The sequence below is a fragment of the Protomyctophum bolini genome (assembly GCF_963924005.1).
Source record: "Protomyctophum bolini genome assembly, chromosome: 17".
Taxonomy (NCBI): Eukaryota; Metazoa; Chordata; class Actinopteri; order Myctophiformes; family Myctophidae; genus Protomyctophum; species Protomyctophum bolini.
Window position 1 is genome coordinate 35,918,896 of NC_137878.1, and position 19,577 is coordinate 35,938,472.

At 39.7% G+C, this 19,577-nt stretch overlaps 1 protein-coding gene across 2 annotated transcripts; it reads right to left on the minus strand.

Annotated features, from left to right (window-relative positions):
• Nucleotides 1-2,759: 2,759 nt before the first annotated feature.
• LOC308332140 (uncharacterized protein) lies at nucleotides 2,760-18,043 on the minus strand. Of its 2 annotated transcripts, XM_080787792.1 has the most exons (15): nucleotides 17,826-18,043; nucleotides 15,494-15,565; nucleotides 15,239-15,271; nucleotides 14,565-14,636; nucleotides 14,313-14,337; nucleotides 12,097-12,240; nucleotides 9,346-9,997; nucleotides 8,760-8,847; nucleotides 8,560-8,628; nucleotides 7,648-7,746; nucleotides 6,725-7,193; nucleotides 6,538-6,606; nucleotides 5,246-5,422; nucleotides 4,656-4,712; nucleotides 2,760-4,519 (listed from the first exon to the last, which is right to left on the minus strand). In XM_080787792.1, the coding sequence occupies exons 1-15, from the start codon at nucleotides 17,901-17,903 to the stop codon at nucleotides 2,892-2,894; spliced, it is 3,732 nt and encodes a 1,243-aa protein (XP_080643918.1). In that variant the 5' UTR covers nucleotides 17,904-18,043; the 3' UTR covers nucleotides 2,760-2,891. The 2 variants fall into 2 exon arrangements, with proteins under 2 accessions (XP_080643918.1, XP_080643919.1); XM_080787793.1 differs by lacking the exons at nucleotides 2,760-4,519; nucleotides 4,656-4,712 and adding an exon at nucleotides 4,975-5,109.
• Between the last annotated feature and the right edge of the window lie 1,534 nt (nucleotides 18,044-19,577).

Sequence of the window (19,577 nt, forward strand, 5' to 3'; positions counted from 1 at the left end):
CCCAGATGGACGGAGACAACAGAACACATACATACACATACGTTGTGAATACCCCGCCCACACAGGCAGTGGAACAAAACGAGCGCACCCAATTCAATTCAAAGGAGCTTTATTGGCATGAGAAAACATACGTTTACATAAAAGCAAGAGTTACTTAAAATATAATAAAAAACAGTTGAAAATGGAGTTGGAGGGGGTACAGCATTTGGTAAACGGAGTTATATCAGTGTCGTTATGCATGATGTTATAGGCCTACATGTTTTGCAGTCACTTTGGGACAAATAGCAGCATTTTTCCTCAAAACTATTTAAATAAATAGCAATATAGAATACAGTCAGCTATCCACTTGGTGGTTGTATTCCATTGGCTAGCCTTCTTATAAGTTATTTTGTCGCAGTTCACAAATCTTGCTGCTGTTTGCACATTTCTATTTTCTACTTTCTACTTTCAAACTAACTTTTACAGTGTGTCTGATGTCTGATGGTGGGCACTAGTTTCTGTTTCCACCACGTTTTGTGTGCAGTGCCAGTGCAGTGCCAATGCCTTTGCTGCGTTCACACTTCAGACATCATTGGAATATCTGATGTCACAAGGACTCGTTGCGCCCCCCTCTGGACAAGATATGTCACTCCAAGCGGACTGTAGCAGTTAGTTATATGCAAGTCACTCAACATATTAACAACCTCTCGTCACCAGGCTTTCCAGTTTCCACCACCTACCCATCATGTAGCCTTATTTCTAATTTGTATTTTATTTATCCAAAAAAAGATCTCAAAGAGCATTTTTATTTTAAACAAAGTGAAGCATGTGCTAGCAAAGGAAGCAATGCGAATATTATAATTTTCATTAATTTCTCCATATCTTAGTTATTGTGCTGAAGTGTGGGGGAATACGTACATGACTAACACAAAACCATTATACTTATTACAGAAGAGAGCAGTACGAATCATGCACAAAGTGCATTATAGAGATCACACAAATAGTCTATTTATAAAATCGAGAGTATTGAAACTTGACGTGAAGCTACAAACCTTATTATGTTCAGGGCAAAAAGCAAAACATTACCAGTTCATCTACAGTAGGAGGAAATTTGACTTTAAACATAAGTTTGCACGGACCACTCAAAGACTGATGTGTCCTTCGATAACAGGAATCCGAATGTGGAATTCTCTGGAGGACAATCTAAAGGGTTGTACAAATATTTGCCAATTTAAAAGAAATTACAAAAATCAAATATTTAGGCAATATGAAAACGACGAATAGGTTAACTAGAGCTAGAGCTATAATTTCTTACATGTGTCATTGCTCAACTTCTTGCTTGTTTTGTTTTACTGATTGTTTGTTTTTTGATTGTTTTTTTGTTTTGTTTAGATGTGCCAATCATTAAAGTAAACTAACTTTTAAGTGAAAAGGGGGCAGGTATTTATAAGAATGTATTCTTCTTCATGCTCCTTTTCATCATGGGTGTATCAGATAAGTATGAAAGACAAATTAATTATGAAAGACGAAAGTGCGAAATAAAATGAAATGAAATCAGTCTTCATAAGTGCATTTGATTAAGGAACATCAATTAGGGTTGTGTAAAGAATATCAGATTACATCTAGGTTGTCACAATAATTTCATAATCGTCTAATCATAATTATTTGAGATAATCACAACAAATTTGTCATAATCGTGTCAATGTTGAAAAAATGTCATACATAAAAAATCTGAAATAGCAGATCTACAAGCTTACAATGTATCACTTTGTGACGCATTGTAAGCTTGTAGATCAGCTATTTCTGCTATTTTTAAAGTATAACATTTATAAAAATGTCTTGGTATAGGCCTATTTCTGTTATTTTTCATATCTGCCCTGTGTATTTTTTTATTACGAAGCCTAAAAGTTATTTGTGTAACAGGAACACTTCACCACTTTTCAACCTATCTTCATATACTAGGTCCTCACTAATAATCATGATAAAATGGCACAATGTTTTTCTACTCAGTCTGTGTATCATAGGAGGGCTGTGGGCAGTTTAGAAACCGTCTTCCAGTGACATCATCATTAGGCAGATTATTTTTAAACAAGATTTGTTTACAAAAATGTTTAGATTTTCATTATCGTGAGAACGATGGCTTCCATTTTTGCATTACAACTTTTCAGGACTAGAAAGCCTGCAGTTTTTATTAGTTTGTATTCCCCATCGATGAACGCCATTTTTTCAAGATTATTAGTGAGGACCTATTATATGAAGATAGGTTGAAAAGTGGTGAAGTGGTCCTTTAATCATCAACATGAATGTGATAGGACTAACTACATCAACCATACAGTTGCTTTGAAGCATATCGATGTTTCAAGGGCGCATGTTTTTGATTGATTGATTGAATAGTTTATTAAACAGAAATGTATGAACAGCAACAGAGTACAGTTAAACACTCAGTCCAAAAGGGATAGCACCATGGTCATCACCACGCCTGCACACAGTGCGCATGCGTCGTCAAAATTCATTCTGCGCTGTCAAACAAGCGCCGTGGAAGCGCTTCTGCGTACCAACAGCTGAGGCCACCCAGAATGATTAAATTCTGTGGCGAGAGCATTTCCCACGGACTAGTAGCATTTCCCTACTGGCCAATCATAGCACGTTATTTAGTTATTGGCAGTTGAATATAGCTTTGTTTTAACTAAAAACACCTGGGTACAGAAAGCAAGTGTAAAACACTTTTTTGTGAAGGAGACTCTCAAACAAAACAGAGATTTGACCCTTTTATTTTTGGCTTCAGTGACACACCAGACATCTAAACCGTAGTGGTTTTCAAACAAATGACAAACAACACTTAGACAGTGCTTTTGAACAGACATTTATATCGATGTCATGTACAGACTTAGCTCAGTTCACAAGACATCATTTTACTTAGCATCAGCATAGTTTTTCTTTGAGTGGTACAGTGTGAAACAGTGTCCCTTGTGTAAGGGGACCTCACAGCTTTTACAGTAGTACCTTGTCTCTTTCCGCAGCGACTTACTGTTGCAAACCCTGCATCGCTTACATGGATGCAACTTTTTTGGGGACGGCGGGATCTTAACAAGTTCATGGGCTGCCATGTTGGCATTCAGCCTGTCCTCAGGGTCCTTGCGTGGTGCCCTAGGATTGTGATGGAAATTAGGTAGAGGCGCATCGTCCTCAAACTCAGCATATTTACGGCTGGTCCATGACTTTACGACACTTTGCAAGAATGTGAGTTGACATTTACATTCGCCCAGTGGGTTTTTAGCTTTGTAAAGGATAAAAGCATTGTACAAACTGATCTGAAACATGTAGGATACAAATTTTTTTGTCCACTTCTGTGTCTTCCTGACAAATGGGTAGTACGTAAGGTTTTGGTCCAATCTATCAACTCCATTCATTGAGCCATTGTATTCTATAATGCAAACAGGCTTTGGTTTTGGCACTTTAGCCCTTATGGCTTTCTGCCATACCAGAACGTCTTCCATCTCGTGCTGGTGGAATGTTGAAACCATGTTCACTACGATTTTGTCCCGCCATGCCACGACCATCACATCGTCATTGTGACGCATGATTGTTTCCCCCATTTTCAGATTAGAATCTGTAGCCTTTTGAATGACTGGTGGTTGCCCTCGATTCTTTCTTAGTGTACCACAGACATGGGTTTTCAGATCAAGTAGTGTTGTACACAGTGCTACAGAATTGTAAAAGTTATCCATGAACAATCTATAGCCACAACCTACTAGGCGATCAAGAAGGAAGATGACTGTGTCAGCTATGGGAGCACCTTCTCCACAGTAGGGCTTCATGTTGAAACAATACCCTGTCTCAGAATCACACAGAATGTAGGATTTTATGCCATATCTGATAGGTTTCTGGGGATTGTACACTCTGAAGCTAAGGCGCCCCTTCCACAGAAGTGAACCTTCATCAATGCAAATGTTTGTTTTTGGCTGAAACATTTCGCGGAATTTGCAGAGTAAGTAATCTAAGACCGGGCGGATCTTGTACAGCCTGTCAGTTCCATTGTCTAATGTGCTATCACTGTACTGCATAAATCTCCATATAATTTGAAACCTGTTGCGAGGCATGACCTTGCCAAAGTAGGGGGTCGCTAGTGCTTCATCTGTAGACCAGTACATTTCTAGCGAAGGCTTACGAATGATACCAGTGAGAAAAAAGATCCCTAGGAAGCATTTTAGTTCTGTAACTGTGAGAGGTTTCCATCTAAGAACTCTAGAATTTGGCAGACTATTACGACCGAGGTTCTCAATGAACCTTGCTGCAAAGTTGTTAGACTGATCAACAATATGCTGGAGCAGCTCATCAGTCAGGTATAGCTCAAGAAAGTCAACTGGTTGGTCTGAATCAAGTTCAGCAGCACCACTCATAAGTCCAGGCTCTGCAGTGAAAGGAACGTCCTTTGGCTGCCAGTTGGTTTCAGACCACTCAGGATCTGCAGTTGGAAGACTTTCACCGGGCTCGCCACCACACCTATGTTCTGCAGCTGTGCTTTGTTGTTGTGTTGGATCTTTAAATTATAGAAATACATAATTGCCATAAACATTTATTTATTTTATTCGTGTGGGTTTTTAGCTTTAGTTTGACAAACGGGTAGTTTTGCTCCAATGTATAAACTCCATTCATTGACTTATTGTTTTTCTTACCTCTTATGTCAACAGATGGTCTCGTTGGCAGTGGCCCCTCCAACTCTTCGTCTGTGTCTGAAATCACAGTAAAATGATAGTTGTTTTGTAAATATGATGTACACAAAATCAAATCAATTTACAATTTAGACATTTAGCAGAAGCTTTTATCCAGTGTGACTTACAATAAGCACACATGTAATACATCAAATGCAGAGATACATAGTTACATAGTTACCATGGTCTACTGTCATAGTGAATACATAGGCGACATCATCATCAAATACATCACATGCATAGATACAGTATAAATACATTAACATGATAAAAATCTTCTCACCGGGTGTATGTGTTTGGTCCAACGTACTCACAGTCCTACAGTCATGAGTCTGACACCCTACCCAAAACCCAACCCTAAATCTAACCTCACAGGAAGCCACAGATTAGTTTTAACCTGCCACAGGTTAGTTGTAACCTGCCATGCATGTCGGGAGCCACAGGTTAGTTTTAACTGTCCACGGGTTACTTGCAACCGGACACACATGTTGGGAGCGAACTAATGCCTGTCGGACTGTTAGTATGTCTAACAAACATATGAACCCCCTACTCACCACTGGCATCTCCTTCTCTGTCATTTTGGATTCTCTCATAGAAGAAAGGTTGGGTCATTGGGCTAGACTCCCTCATCGGCCGCCATTCTTCATCCGTGTCCACGCCTGTGTCCCCGTCCGTGTCCACGTCCGTCTCGGAGGCATCTGAATTATCTGAAGTGTAACGGCTTTCCACGGCTTGACGATATGAAATGAGTGTGAAACAAGCACTGAATCAATCATAATTCATAACCTTTTGCATAGTTGTATATTTTGCAGTAATAAAGCGTGGTTGTCACAAAATTCCATGGCACACTGCTTGGGAAGCACTGGTCTAGATAGTCCTCACAGGAATCGATTCCGCGGTGAACATTCCTAATTCAGCGGACAACAATCCTTGATTCCGTGGCTTAGTTAATATTCTGCGGACATTTCTTTTTTTTAATAATAAGTAGAATCTTTCATGAAATAGATACAATTAATTGTAATTATGGATGAGTCAGAATAATCAAAGATTCCAATTATAATTTTTGGGGATCGATTATTATTATTATTATTTGTTTTGGTTGCAAAGGTTGTCATTCAAACCCTGCCCACAGTAACTACAGTTTAGACTAGAGGATACTTAATGTGGGTGTAATATTTATTCTTTTCTGCTTTAGCATTGTCAATTTGTCATTGTCAGGAGTCAGGGCATGGATTCAGTTTCAGTAGGAACCATTTACACAGATTCTGTTTCAGAAGAAACTATTTAAAGGTCGGACCGTTTTGGTCTGCGCCTTATTTATGTCCCCTCAGGACATAAATAAACACAACACATCAACACCTCACCATGTACAAATCCCTATTATAGTACCTAGACTACCTACTTATTACTACCTACTGGTAGTAATAAGTAGGTAGTGTCATGATATACGGACGCTCCACGACCCCTTTTTCCTCCCGAAATTTCCCCCACTATCCCCAGTAGAAAAACCTGGGAGTAAAATCGGGGGTGTCTGACTATATTCCACGGACATTCTGCTATTCTGCGGATGGTGGAAAATTCCACGGACGGCTTTGAAATCAGTGGTCAATTCCGCGATCACAGAATGGCGGATTCCTGTGGGGACTATCTAGAATAATACATACTGTATGTAATACATCAAATGCAGAGATACTGTACATACCATGCATCTGGTGTCATATTAAATACATAGACTACATCATCATCATCATCAAATGCATCACATGCATAGATACAGTATAAATACATTAATCTCATTTAATCTCAAATACAATAAAAATGCACGTCGTCTTCTTCTACTACTTACTTTTATTTTTGGAACTGCTCGGTGGCCTTGGCCCCCTAAATGGTTTCCAATCTTCATCCGAGTCCGGGTCTGTGTCGGAGTGTAACTACATCATCATCATCATCAATTACATCACATGCATAGATACAGTATAAATGCATTAATTTAATCTCAAATACGATAAAAATGTACGACTTCTGCTACTTACTATCTAGGAATGGAGTACTTCTGCTCGCTGGCCTTGGCCCCCTCATCGGTTTCCAATCTTCACCCGAGTCCGTGTCTGTGTCGGAGTGTAATCTGAAGGCATCTGATGCGTAACGGCTTTCAGCGGCTAGACGACGTGAAATGTCAGACTCACTACGCACATTTGAGATAGTGAATGCGCAACGTTGAGGTTGGCCTGAAGGAGGGCGGTGCCCGTGGCTTCTATCATCCTGCAACTGCCCTCGCTCGTCACTGTCTCGCTGCTGTCTGCGAGCTTCCTGCAGTTCCCCATGTTGGTTGTCAACATGCCTGTCTTGCGGTTCTTCTTTGAATTCATGCTGGCCTGGTACAGGTGTCCGTTGGCCTTGAGGACCTTCTGAGACGTTTCTGTCACGCTGGCCTGGTTGACGTTGGTCGTGGCTCATACGGTGGTAATCAGCCGACATGCCTGCTGGGCCTGGGCTTTTTAGCTATGAGAATGGAGGACGATACATGATTATTAATTTAATCTCCCCCATCTTTTAAACCGGGAAAGCATCTGTGTCATTTTACATTGAAAAGAAGCAGCTACCGGTGTACTTATGGATCTGCCTTTTTTTATCTTGAAAATGTCTGTAAATCTTTTATATATATTTTTCTTTTAAAGCAAACATTTTAACTCAAATCTATACTTCCACCTTCCGGGGGTCACTGAAACAAAATATTTTGATATGGGGGTCGGCGGCCAAATACAAATTTTGGGGGTCCTTTGACCAAGTTTGAGAACCATTGATTTATAGCAACAGAAGTTTTACATACAACCTTAGGATTTAGAAGACATATGTAGAATTGGTCTCAGGTCTTAATAGGTTATGGAAATACACATAAATTAACACATTGTCCACTAGCAAGATATTGGCATGCACTGTGCATGGTGAAACATACCTTCTCCAATCTTCTCTTCTCTCGGAATGCTTCAAGAAGGTTGAAAAGTGTGTGCTTCAGGAAGTCAGCCTCCTCCACGTCCTTAACCTCAATGGTTTTCTAGTAGACAACAAAGAAAGTGAAAAGATTATAGTGGAATCACTTCCAAGTTGGAATTCCATTTATTTGTTTTAATGCAGGGTGTATAACAACAATACAAGTATAACAAGGTATAGCTGGGGAGGAACTCGTAAATAAATCACACAAGTTTTAGATTTTTGGTATGGTCCAATTGGAGTGGCTTAAGTGCACATGTCGGTAGGCCAGTAAGGAGAGAGTTACAATAGTGAAGTTTTGATGTCTGGATAAAGAGCTGGGCTGACTATGCAAATGTATGCAAATGCTCAATTTATGTAATTTAGATTCAGCATTTTTGTAGACATAGCCCTCTATAGTCAGTATAGTGTATACGCATAGTTTCATTATATGGATATTATATATAGTCAGTTTCTTAGCTTGCGTATGATTCTATTTTAATGTATTTGATGTATTATCATGTTTTGTTCTTGCTTACTGTAAATCGCTCTGGATTAAGAGCGTCTGCTAAATGCCTATAATGTAAATTGTGAATTGTAATTGAATATTCAACCGTCATTTTTGGCCAATTCTTGCAGCACTAAATGTGGTATAAATATACTGAATGCTTCCGGTCAGTAAGTAAACGCCACAATGTGGCTTCACCAGCCAACACATGTCTCAGCTTGAGTCATTTCCTGTTACAGTGGTACAGTGGTACCTACTACCTAACTACAGCCCAATTGATTTTCCTAAAAGTAGACTATTAACATGAGTCAAGAATGTTGCTTGAATTGAATAGTTGTAAAATACACACATTGTTTTATGCATTTTGCACTGACTGATTCAGGAGCTTACCATTACATCATAGACATTGCCAGACTCTGGAGTTTTCTCTCTTGGGTAACTTTCAGTGTTGTACTGGCCCTAAAAAAAAGAACAGGATATCATTACAATGATATGCCACATCAATTAAGTCATAATTCCTCAACTGCAGCATTTTACAATAGACTACCTGTGGTTAGTCCGCCCCTCATGGCTCAGCAAGGCTTACTTACCTGTTCTATAAATCTCTGAGGTACACGGATTTGTGTAGTATCCCGTAGATTCATCCCTTGAACTGGAGCTGTGTCTTCTCCCAATAGCCTTTAAGAAGGAATACAAATAAAAATAAACAGTTGACAAATAACAAACAAACAGGGTCTGAAGATGATGTGCTTCATAAAACTATATCGCCTCTGTCGGATGGGAACTGTTACTTTTCAGGAAAAGTAGCAGATCTACAAACTCAAAACGCAACGCTCCGTGCCACATTTCAAGCTTGAAGATTTTCTACCTTTGATGATTTTGTGTGACACTGTAGTAAGTGTAGTTACTATGATTCATTTATGAATAAACAGTTAAAATATGGAGACTGAGGTTTCTGCCCAACCTCGACGATATAAACATTTTCCTGTGCAAAATAGAAGTCAGGCCGGTGTAGAGAAGACCCTGCTGTCTGTTGTCTCTATCGTCATACATCATCTCATTCTGGCAAATCACAATTTGCGTCCTCACTTTTGTCTTTTGTTTGTGTTTACACTGTTTGTGTTTACACTCAAAGCTGGGCATAGGAGGGGCTAAAAAAACAACAAAAAGACATACTCTGCATACACGTTGGCTCTCTCTCTCTCCTCTTCACTGTCATGTGAAAAGCGGGCCTTCTTCCTTCTTTTCCCTCCCTTAGGAGAACCTCTCCTGCTGAAGCTAGGGTCACCCGCTGGCAAATCTTGCCATTGTCTTACTTCCGCAAGCCCTATTTCGGCAAGCCTCAGCCTCTTGGCATCTCGACCAAGAGGCAAGATGCTCATACTCTGCAACCCAAGATTCTCTGGAACCCTTCCATGAGAATTATCTATGGAGGTCCTGCCTTGAACACCTCCACCTGGTGTGGCTAGCCCAGAACCTTCTGGCTGGTAAGCTCGACTGTGAGGGTCATCTTCTCCATATGTTGACCCCTGAGGGTTGTGTGCTGGATAGGCCCTTTTACGAGACTCCACAGCTTCAGCAGAAGGACCGCGGCCACGCTGGGCTTCCTTGTGGCATGTTGCATCAGCCGACATGTAATTTCCAATGTCAACTGTCATAATGTCACTGGTACGATAGGGCAGCATGTCTGGACCATCTAGAGGACGCCCCGAGGGGCGGGAGTTCTCCCCTGGACAATCTGTATTTAATTCTTGTGACTGAGATGACACGCCGGAATCCTGAGATGACACACCACTAGAAGAATCCTGAGATGGCACAACAGTAGAATCTAGAAGAAAAAAAAGTTTTAGTTACACATTACCACAAACTGCCACATAATTTTCATTTAATAATGACAGAGGTGTTTTCTTTTAGCAACAAATATGACATACGGTAATTTCCTCATGCCCTATTTGATAGGCTCCTCTGCACTGACTGGTTCTACAAATTATTTAATAAACAGGGCTGCACATAAGTGGTGCGCCAGTGCGCATGCGCCGTCAAAATTCATAATGCGCTGTCAATCAAGCACCGGGAAGCGCTTCTGCGTACCAACAGCTGGGGCCGCACAGAATGATTATCATGGCCAGAATGCTAGTAAATTCTGTGGCGAGAGCATTTCCCACTGACTGCCACTCAAAGTAGCTACTACTGGCCAATCACAGCACGTCTTGCACAAGTGCACTGGCCAATGTGGCTAATCACAGCGCGTCCTTAGTCAAACGAGGGAGGATCCACTCTATGGGGAGGATTCCATGCAGCATCACTGCTTGATTTCCGGGTGCTGCAACTTGCTCGTGTGCGATGCCGTCTCTCACGGACTGGCACTGCTGCACAATATGAAGCTTATCAACATGACAACAGCGTGTCCCGACATACTGTCTCTTATTATCGTAAAGTCGGGTAGTGTACACTGTTTATTTTGCACCAAGGAGCCATGTGTGTCTGACTGTCTTGAGTTGACTCTGTGTTGACTGTGTGTACATCGCCTCGGCTAAAAACAAGAGGGAAGCCTGACGTATGCTTCGCTGTACGACGTCTCGTATGTTAAACAAATAGGCAATAGCTGATCTGCATGCTCACAACGTGTCGCCTCTGCAACACGTTGTGAGCTAGTAGATCGGCTATTTAAATTTAAAAAAAGTATCTAAATATTGCTTTGATGCTCATATTATCCTTAGGAAGTATTAAGAAGTTTGTATTAGAATATGCATATAGGGCTGGAATACACATGGACCTATAGCTGCAATTTGCAACTCTAGATTTTTTTGTATAATGGGATGAATCTAGAGTTGCAATACTCTCCATTGACTCCCCAGTCCCCACTTATCCAATAAATATCGTTTTGCTATAAGTTATTCATGCATCCCTCTTTTATCCATCCGGCGAGACGGGTCGCCGCATTTTAGGAGCACCAAGTAACTCCTCCAGGTGCTCCTCTGAGTACTAGACCAAAGAAGTTGTGTGCAGCCATGTTAATAAACAGTACTGCCAGATAACTGGATCTTACATGCAAGAGAATTGGCTCTTTGTGTGTTATGATCTGTAAACGTCCATGGCCCATTCTTAAACGTCTTAAACGTCAGTTCTCAAACTACTATCTAAACAGCGTTTGTCCCCACACGTCTCAAGATTTGCCAATGAAAGGGGAATTCAGGTCAAATGTCCGCTAAATCTTGTCCCCACATATTTGCCATTGACAATGAACAGAGAAATGACGTCAGAATTCTGCTGAATTGCATCAAAACATTAAACGCCTTTGGCATTGAAGGGAAAACGAGCAAATCGGCAACCAAACACATGTTGGAGAAGAAGAAGAAGAAATGCGTTCTGGTAAATCATGTTTACCAAGGGTAACTCGACTAAGCATCAGATACTTGTTTACAGCAAGGCCCACATGGAGCATTTCATGGTAGAGGTTCAATGCCTTGTCCAAGGGCACTTCAACGGTGGTAATTTTAACGTGTCGGATCGCTGATTCGAACTGGCGACCTTCCGGTATCTAGACCGCTCCGCAATCCACTCGGCCACCGCTGGTGGGAGCGCTTGGCCAATAAGGGACCACCTTATGTACCTTATGTAGCAATGTCAAATGTCCGCTAAGATGAATTGATGTACGATGACAAGAGCGCCCCTCATTTCACACGGTTCTGATTTATTTTTTGCCAACTGACTGAATATGACACTGCACAGCCCAACCATGAGGCAATTACATACAGGCATTCTGAAGCCTGCTACTCCAACGCACTACCATTCCGACTCACCGCATCACTAACCCTGTCCCTAACCCAACACGGAAGCTACATAATCGGAATGGCGGTGCGTCGGAATGGCACTCTGTCCCCCCTCCAAGGGGGGATCCAACGTCCCCAGTAAAAACCCACACACCCAAGGCAAAGTCGTGGAAGTGCGGGGGTACTCGTCTCTGTCTCTTCATCCGTGCTGATGGAGAAATGGTTCTGGCTGGTTCTCCAGAACTCATCTTCGCCTGCCGGATGGACTTCATAGACCAGTCTATGAAGTCTGGAATCCCTGGAATGAAGGAACAGAACGAGGACGTTGAAGTTTACAACGTGTCACTGACGTGTTGTAAGCTTGTAGATCAGCTATTTACTTTTTATCTATCTATTTTTAAGTATAAAATATTATATAAAAAACTGCAGTAATATCTTGGTATATTTCAGTTATTTGTCATATTTGCCCTGTGCCTAAAAGCCAAACAGAAATGTAATGTCTATTCATAATGTTACAATTTCCTCAACGGAGACGTTGGTATAAAAGTATAATAGTAAAAATGAGCTCGTGGATCAATCAGGATAAGACATCAATTGAAAAAAGATGGCGATTCGGGCACTGAAAATATTTAAAAGAGGACATGTTTCGACCTATACCGGTCTTCATCAGGGCTAACAAAACATCAAACAACGAACTCATTAGGGCTGTATCTAGGTGGGACCAGTCCGGCAATTAACCACTTGGTTAATCACAAATCACGTGGTACAGCTCTTAATACACGATTACACAAGAACAATCAAACAAACATCAAATAGAAAAAAGTGTGTGAGAGGACCCATCATGGCAAACACACTTAAAGCTATAAATACATTGGATACACCATAAAAGCAAGGTATGAATGCAATGTAAGAATCGACCATATATATATACCGTAAAACATGGACAGGACAAAAGCAAAAGTAATACTAAAGGCAGATAAAAAGCCTAGAGTAAACTATAAAAAACACAGGAAGTCTATGTCCTCATTCAGGCCAGGCAGTGTGAATCCAGAATGTTTCCCTCTGGTTCAGTCTCTTGATGCGATCACCCCCCCTAGTGAGAGGTTTTATATATTCAATACCTATGATTCTCAACAGTGTCATTGTTATCATGAGACTATCATGACTCTGACTGAAGTGTCTGGCTATATAGAATAATTAGCATTATTAATTCGAATGGCATATCTATGCTCAACCAGGCGATCTCTTAGACATCAGGGTGAGGACATGTGAGACGATAAACCACATGTGTGGTAGGCCTACTACAGTTAATAAAATCGTTGATCTTGTATGTTTTCTACGTTTTGAGGTATGTAAAAGTTTTGGCCTGAAGGACATTAGAGCAATGTGGACAATTCATACAATTATAAGAAGCTAATACTGTTGAGAATCATATTGAATATATCAAACGTTGCATTCATACCTTGCGTTTATGGTGTATTATAGCTTTAGGTGTGGTTGCCATATGATGGGTCCTCTCACACACACACACACACACGTGTTCCTTTTTTCGATTTGATGATTGTTTGATTGTTCTTGTGTAACAACCGTGTATTAAGAGTTGTACCACGTTATTTCTATTTGTTTCAAAGTGGTTAATTGCCGGACTAGTCCCACCTGGGTCCAGCCCTATATAAAGAGTCTGTTGTTTGGTGTTTTTTTGTCCTCTTTTAAATATTGTGAGTGCTCGGATCTCCGTCTCTTTTCAATTAAATGTGTGACATTTAGACCTGGGAACAATTCTACAAATGTCTTCTATATCCTGACAGTTTTCTGAAAAAGCTATGTTTCTATGTCAGTCGATTTTTCAAAAAAAGCAGACCTACAAGCTCGTAGCGCGCCACTCGGTGGCGCGCTATGAGCTTGTAGATCTGCTATTTTTCAATAGCTAAAGCACAACATAATGCTAACACCATAAGGCGTTCCCGCCCAAAATGGGTTAAACGGGCTGGTGCTACTAAAAGTGGGAGATATTTCTTATGGAAAGCAAATTGTTGAATTTTTCTTCTTGCTCCACATCACTGTATTGGTATTTTTATGGGTAAATTGTGCATTTTTTCAACACAGATCCTTTCCATAATGGTTAATTAACTGACCTTTCTAAATAACTGAATAGTAACTATATTCAGTTTCCTTTGTTTGTGAGTGCTGAGGAAGCACTCACAAACTGATGCACCCACTTGCCTTCTTTTTCCGTAAGTAAATGCTAAGGGCAGTGAGATCCAGAATAAAATGTGAAAATAGAAATATTGAGATGACAATACAATAAAGCAACAGAATTGTGTCAGGATGACCCAAACATGTTGTGTGTTAAAATAAAGAGCTTCTTACCTTGAGCAAAGAAATTATGCTTTGGCTGTCAGGAATAAAAGGAGAGCATGAAAGTTAGTCGGCACTGAACATAATTATTTGGTAAACTGTTCACTGGTCAAAATGGACACTTTCACCACTGCTACAAACAGACATGTTATATCATGGGAACTCACATTACAAGCACGCACGCACGCACGCACATACATTTAAAATTGTTTAAATGTACACAATACAAGTACATACAAGCAAGCTGCACTCAATGCTCCGTACCTTATGTCGATCACGGCAAACGGGCAGGTGTATTTGGTACATTGAATAACCTTTTATTTGTTCATTGCAGACCTGAAGAGGGAAAAGATATACAGTATATATAAAGAAATGTATCAGCATTGGGTCTCCACTTGCTATGCATCCACGTATAGGCCATTTACATCTCCCAAAGTTCCGTACTGGTCTGTGTCAGTTCTCCAGCAGATACAGGGGGGCCCAGCTATGGAACACCTATACAGCAATCTCATCTAATTCTACTTCATTAAATACTTTCAAACATAAGTTTAGGACCCACTTAATTGACACTTCAGGCGTCCCACAAATTGAAACCATGTCCCACATTGTGACTGGCAGGCATCAGTGTTCAAATGCTCTAATAATTAGTCCCCTAATAGTTCTGTTGTAAAGCTCTCTTATTGTCTCTTTTCCTGCAAGATGTGTTTTTAATCCTGTTAAAATAACATGAGAAATATCCCCTAGGGCCTAGGCTGCAGTCCAAGTCACTCTATACAACCCATGACCAAAATTTGCATTTTAAAACAAATGTAAGACGCCAGAGCGGTTTAATAACAAAATGATAGGCAATATTAGACCGAATATGACATCAAGGCATTTAATAGCAACTTAAGTAATAAGTTGCTATCACGTCCCGTCCCACTTTTCACCCTACTCACCGCGCATTCGATGAAATCCTTCAGTTGCTTTTTCTGTCAGGAATAAAAGGAGAGCATGAAAGTCAAGTTAGTCGGTATACTGAACAGCATTATTTGGTAAACTGTTCACTGGTCAAAATGGACACTTTCACCACTGCTACAAACAGAGGCATGGTTATATCATGGGAACACACATTACAAGCACACACACATATTCAATAGTTTAAATGTACACTAGGCTACAAGCAAACTGCACTCAATGCTTGAGCTCCTTACCTTGTGTCGAGCCCGGCAAACTGCCAGGTGTATTTGGTACAATGAATAACCTCTTATGTGTTCACTGCAGACCTGAAGAGGGAAAAGGTATATGAAATATATCAGCATTGGTTCTCCACTTGCTATGCATCCCACGTTGTGAGCTTGTGGATCTGCTATTTTCAAATAAATTATATAAGGTTCAAACGTTTCTGAGAGTGAGACCCATGAAGGACCCACTTTGAGAAACCCTGCTATAATGTATTGTTCGTACAGGCGACTAGAATAAAAACACAATCCTTGCGAAAGTTATGAGATATTATACTTGACCTTATAATAAGTAATTGTAAAAAAGCTCTTATAACTATAATCATACAGCTACCACCTTGACCATAGGGTTCCTGGACAGAAGCGATGCCACTAACCTTGATGGATAAAGTTATGTATGTTATTGTTATGTATGTATGTAAATATATGCATATCTTTTATTTTCTTTAATTTTCTCTGGAGTTGTTAACCCAAATAGACTTTCAAGCACCAAACTGAATGTGTCCATATTTGTATATTATTTTTGTATTTTTTTTTTTGGTATATGTGTATAACTGTGTCCTTTGTTCCAAAACATGCCTGAGCTGAGTTGTCTGTTTTTGTTTGTTTTGTTTTTCATGTCATAAAATGTAAAAATCAATCAAAATATTATTGGAAAAAAAAAGAAAAAACTATAATTATACAGTGTTATAAGCAGATTATAATGCATTATAATAAAGTATAAAGCAGTGGTTCTCAACCAGTGGTCCGGGGACCACCAGTGGTCCTTGAGGGGGTTCCAGGTGGTCCGCAGCTAAATGATGGAAAGAGTTGGTAACAAATGGACCCTCACAAAATAATTCAGATTATTATTATTATTATTAATGCTGTATCATTCCAATTATGTTTATCCAATTGAAAAGTGTGCGGTCAGGGTTTGCACACAAGCAATTTCAATAAAATTACTATTGGCATATGATTCATATTGTTAGTGGTTATTGTTTATGACTATGTAATGGATTGATTGATTGATTGATTGATTGATTGATTTATTGATTGATCGATTGCATGATCAGGGGTAGAGTGGCCGTGCCCTTAAAATGCAATATCGGCATCGAATCAATATCAAAATAACATATAAGTTTTAGCAGATATTTTATTTTATAATGATTAAAAATAAATGAAAAAGCCTTTTGTGATGATTGCAGATTCTATCAGTGTTTTCTGGAGAAGCTTTCAAAAGACTCAACAAGTTGGAACATTTTTAAATAAAAATACTATACATTCAAGCCGTTTAGGTTGGGATATACTAGGCCAACATTTCAATAACGGTGCATCCCTATAGTTTTGGAATAAAGAGGCATTGGGGTTTTTTTTTCTTCAAATTCGGTGTTTATAAGCCTTTTTTCAGAATGGATAACATTATTATTATATTTTTAATACAGAATGAGATCATATCAACATCGGTTTATATTGGTTATCAACTCAGCAATTAATTATATTGGATATTGCAGCTTATATCGCCCAGAGATTTCACATCATATGCCCATCCCTATGCTTGTTAGATTTGATTGATTGAAGTACTTATTAACATTTTGCAGAATTACAGTACATTTCAAGTACAACTCAATACAAAAACTGTCAACTGTGAGTGGATGACACCATAAAGTATATTACACTTGTTTACACTAGGGTCCATCATTTTCAATTAATCATAACATTTAGAGACATATACAAATATACACTTTTATATAGCCAAAAACAGGAAAGCATCGTGGAGGAGAGGAGGTAAAAAGTGGGAAAAGATATACAGTGGGGGTGTATGGGGGTGAGTGGGGGATTCAGAATTTACTGGGGCCAGTTTCGATTGGTCATTCATACTCAATGAAACATTATTGGCATGTACACATATATGCAGTAGGCTACTATTGCAATTTACAAAGCAGCAAAAACATCATATAAACAAACTGCTAGAAATCTAAAAGAATAACGTGCAGCAGAATAACCGTCCGGGGGGGGGGGGGCATCTCCTCTTTATCCAAAGAGATAACCTCCTGAATCGAGCCATCTACCCTTTTTTGGAACAGTTCTAGTTCAGACAAAAGCGGTTCTGCACATCAGGCTTTGGTTCGGCTTAGAACCAGGATGAAGACTATCACAAACAAACATTTTAGGGGGAAAGTATTCTGGTTCTGGGAATGTCATCATTTCATTTCACCATTAGTTCTTCAAATGTCTTTATATATGCAGGTCACGCTAATAGACGCTATATTACCATGGATCGCTATTTGAAAGCTGCATTTGCATGTAGGACAGGTTTGCTCACCTCGCATTCGATTAAATCGACCATAATCGCGACTTGAAACGGTGTTGTTGCCCGTGCTTCTTTTTCCAGAGCTTCCATTGTTGCTCGCCGTGTGTGTGCTTCACTGCTTACACCGAATAATAGCGTGCGTGTAGAATGATTGAATCGTACGACAAAGTGACAATAATCAATGCAAAATGTATTGGTTCTTATCTGTAGCGTTGTTACATTTAAAGGTGCATGATGCGAGCATGCATGCGGAGAAAATGGCGACGCCCCCCTTTCTTGGCTGTGTGGAGCTTACTCCACTACCTTAATCTCTCTCTCTACTATGACTTGTTATTGTACGCGTATTATCAGTGACTAAAAAAACCCATTAAAACCCATGTGCTGTTGCAGCTTTGGTCCACGGCGTTATTAGTTCTCATATGTTACTTTCGAACCGTTGCCAGAGCCTCTAGTTCTAGTCTGTAGTAAAATAAATAAAAATTACTTTCGCTACACACTTTTCAGTTGACTTCAACTTTCAAATATTTCCTCAGTGGGTTTGGGCAATGGGAACATCATCGGGGGCCCCAGGCCCCCACCTCGATCACGTCTAAAACACACTTGTTTTTGACCAGGCTGCAGAAAAGGATCAAATTTCACCCGGAAGGAGAAACAAACGGGTCAATGGAATGTGTCTATTGTTGACAAGATCTGTAGTATTAAGTGGTTAACGTTTAACTTCGAAAGTCATGACCTACGTAGGCTACCTTATGGCCATATAGGGAAAAACAATTGTCCAAACTCCAAAGAGACAAATACACAAGTTAGATCACCCGTCATTTATTATTATTATTATTTATTGTTTTATTTTTTGGATGGGCCTATAGCACCTCCTATATGTCCAGCTTTGAGTTTGTAAACACAGACATTGTGTAAACACAAACATTGAAGACAAAAGTGAGGATGCAAATTGTGATTGACCGGAATGAGATGATGTATAGGGCCTATATATATTGTATGATGATGCATGACGATAAGAGAACTATATCAGGGCAATAGGAAATGTTTTGATGAATTGAACAAGGTGGACCCTCTTGTAAACAAGTGTAATGCTTAATTGGGTCGTCCATTCACAGTTAACAGTCTTTGTATTGAGTTTGTGCTTGAAATGTAGGCCTACTGTAATTCTGCAAACTGTTAATAAATATTTCAATCAATCAATCAATAACTCTTCATTTATGAAATATATGCGTATATAAGTAATATGCAGAACACTACATGTAGGCAGTAGCACCCTTCCTTCTGTTAAAGCTATAATGGTAAAATCAGTGTACATTTTTTAGGTTAAAATATGCTAATTTATTTCAATTAATTATAGGTTAAAATATGCTAATTTCGTTAGTAATGCATGCTTTCAAAGGTCCACTTGAAATATGCATATTATGACATGACAATGCTATTCCTATAGAGTAATTAGGCCTACGAGACAAGTTAGTAAAACTATGTTTTAGACTTTTGAGATTTGAGATTTACAATACAATGTCTTAGGAGCATGAACCAATTGAATGTGACATCCACAGAGAGACATGTAGGCCTAGCATATATGGCTGCTATGTCTGCATGCAGAATTTCCAAGGTGCCTGCATGAGGCACATGTGCAGGGGTAGCTCTGGCCCATAGCGTTTGAAGTCATTCTAATGCTATGGACCAGAGCTAATCAGACAAAGGCCCGTAAGACCGGAGCCTGCACGGCCAATAATGTTCATTTGTGAGGTTGCCATTTTC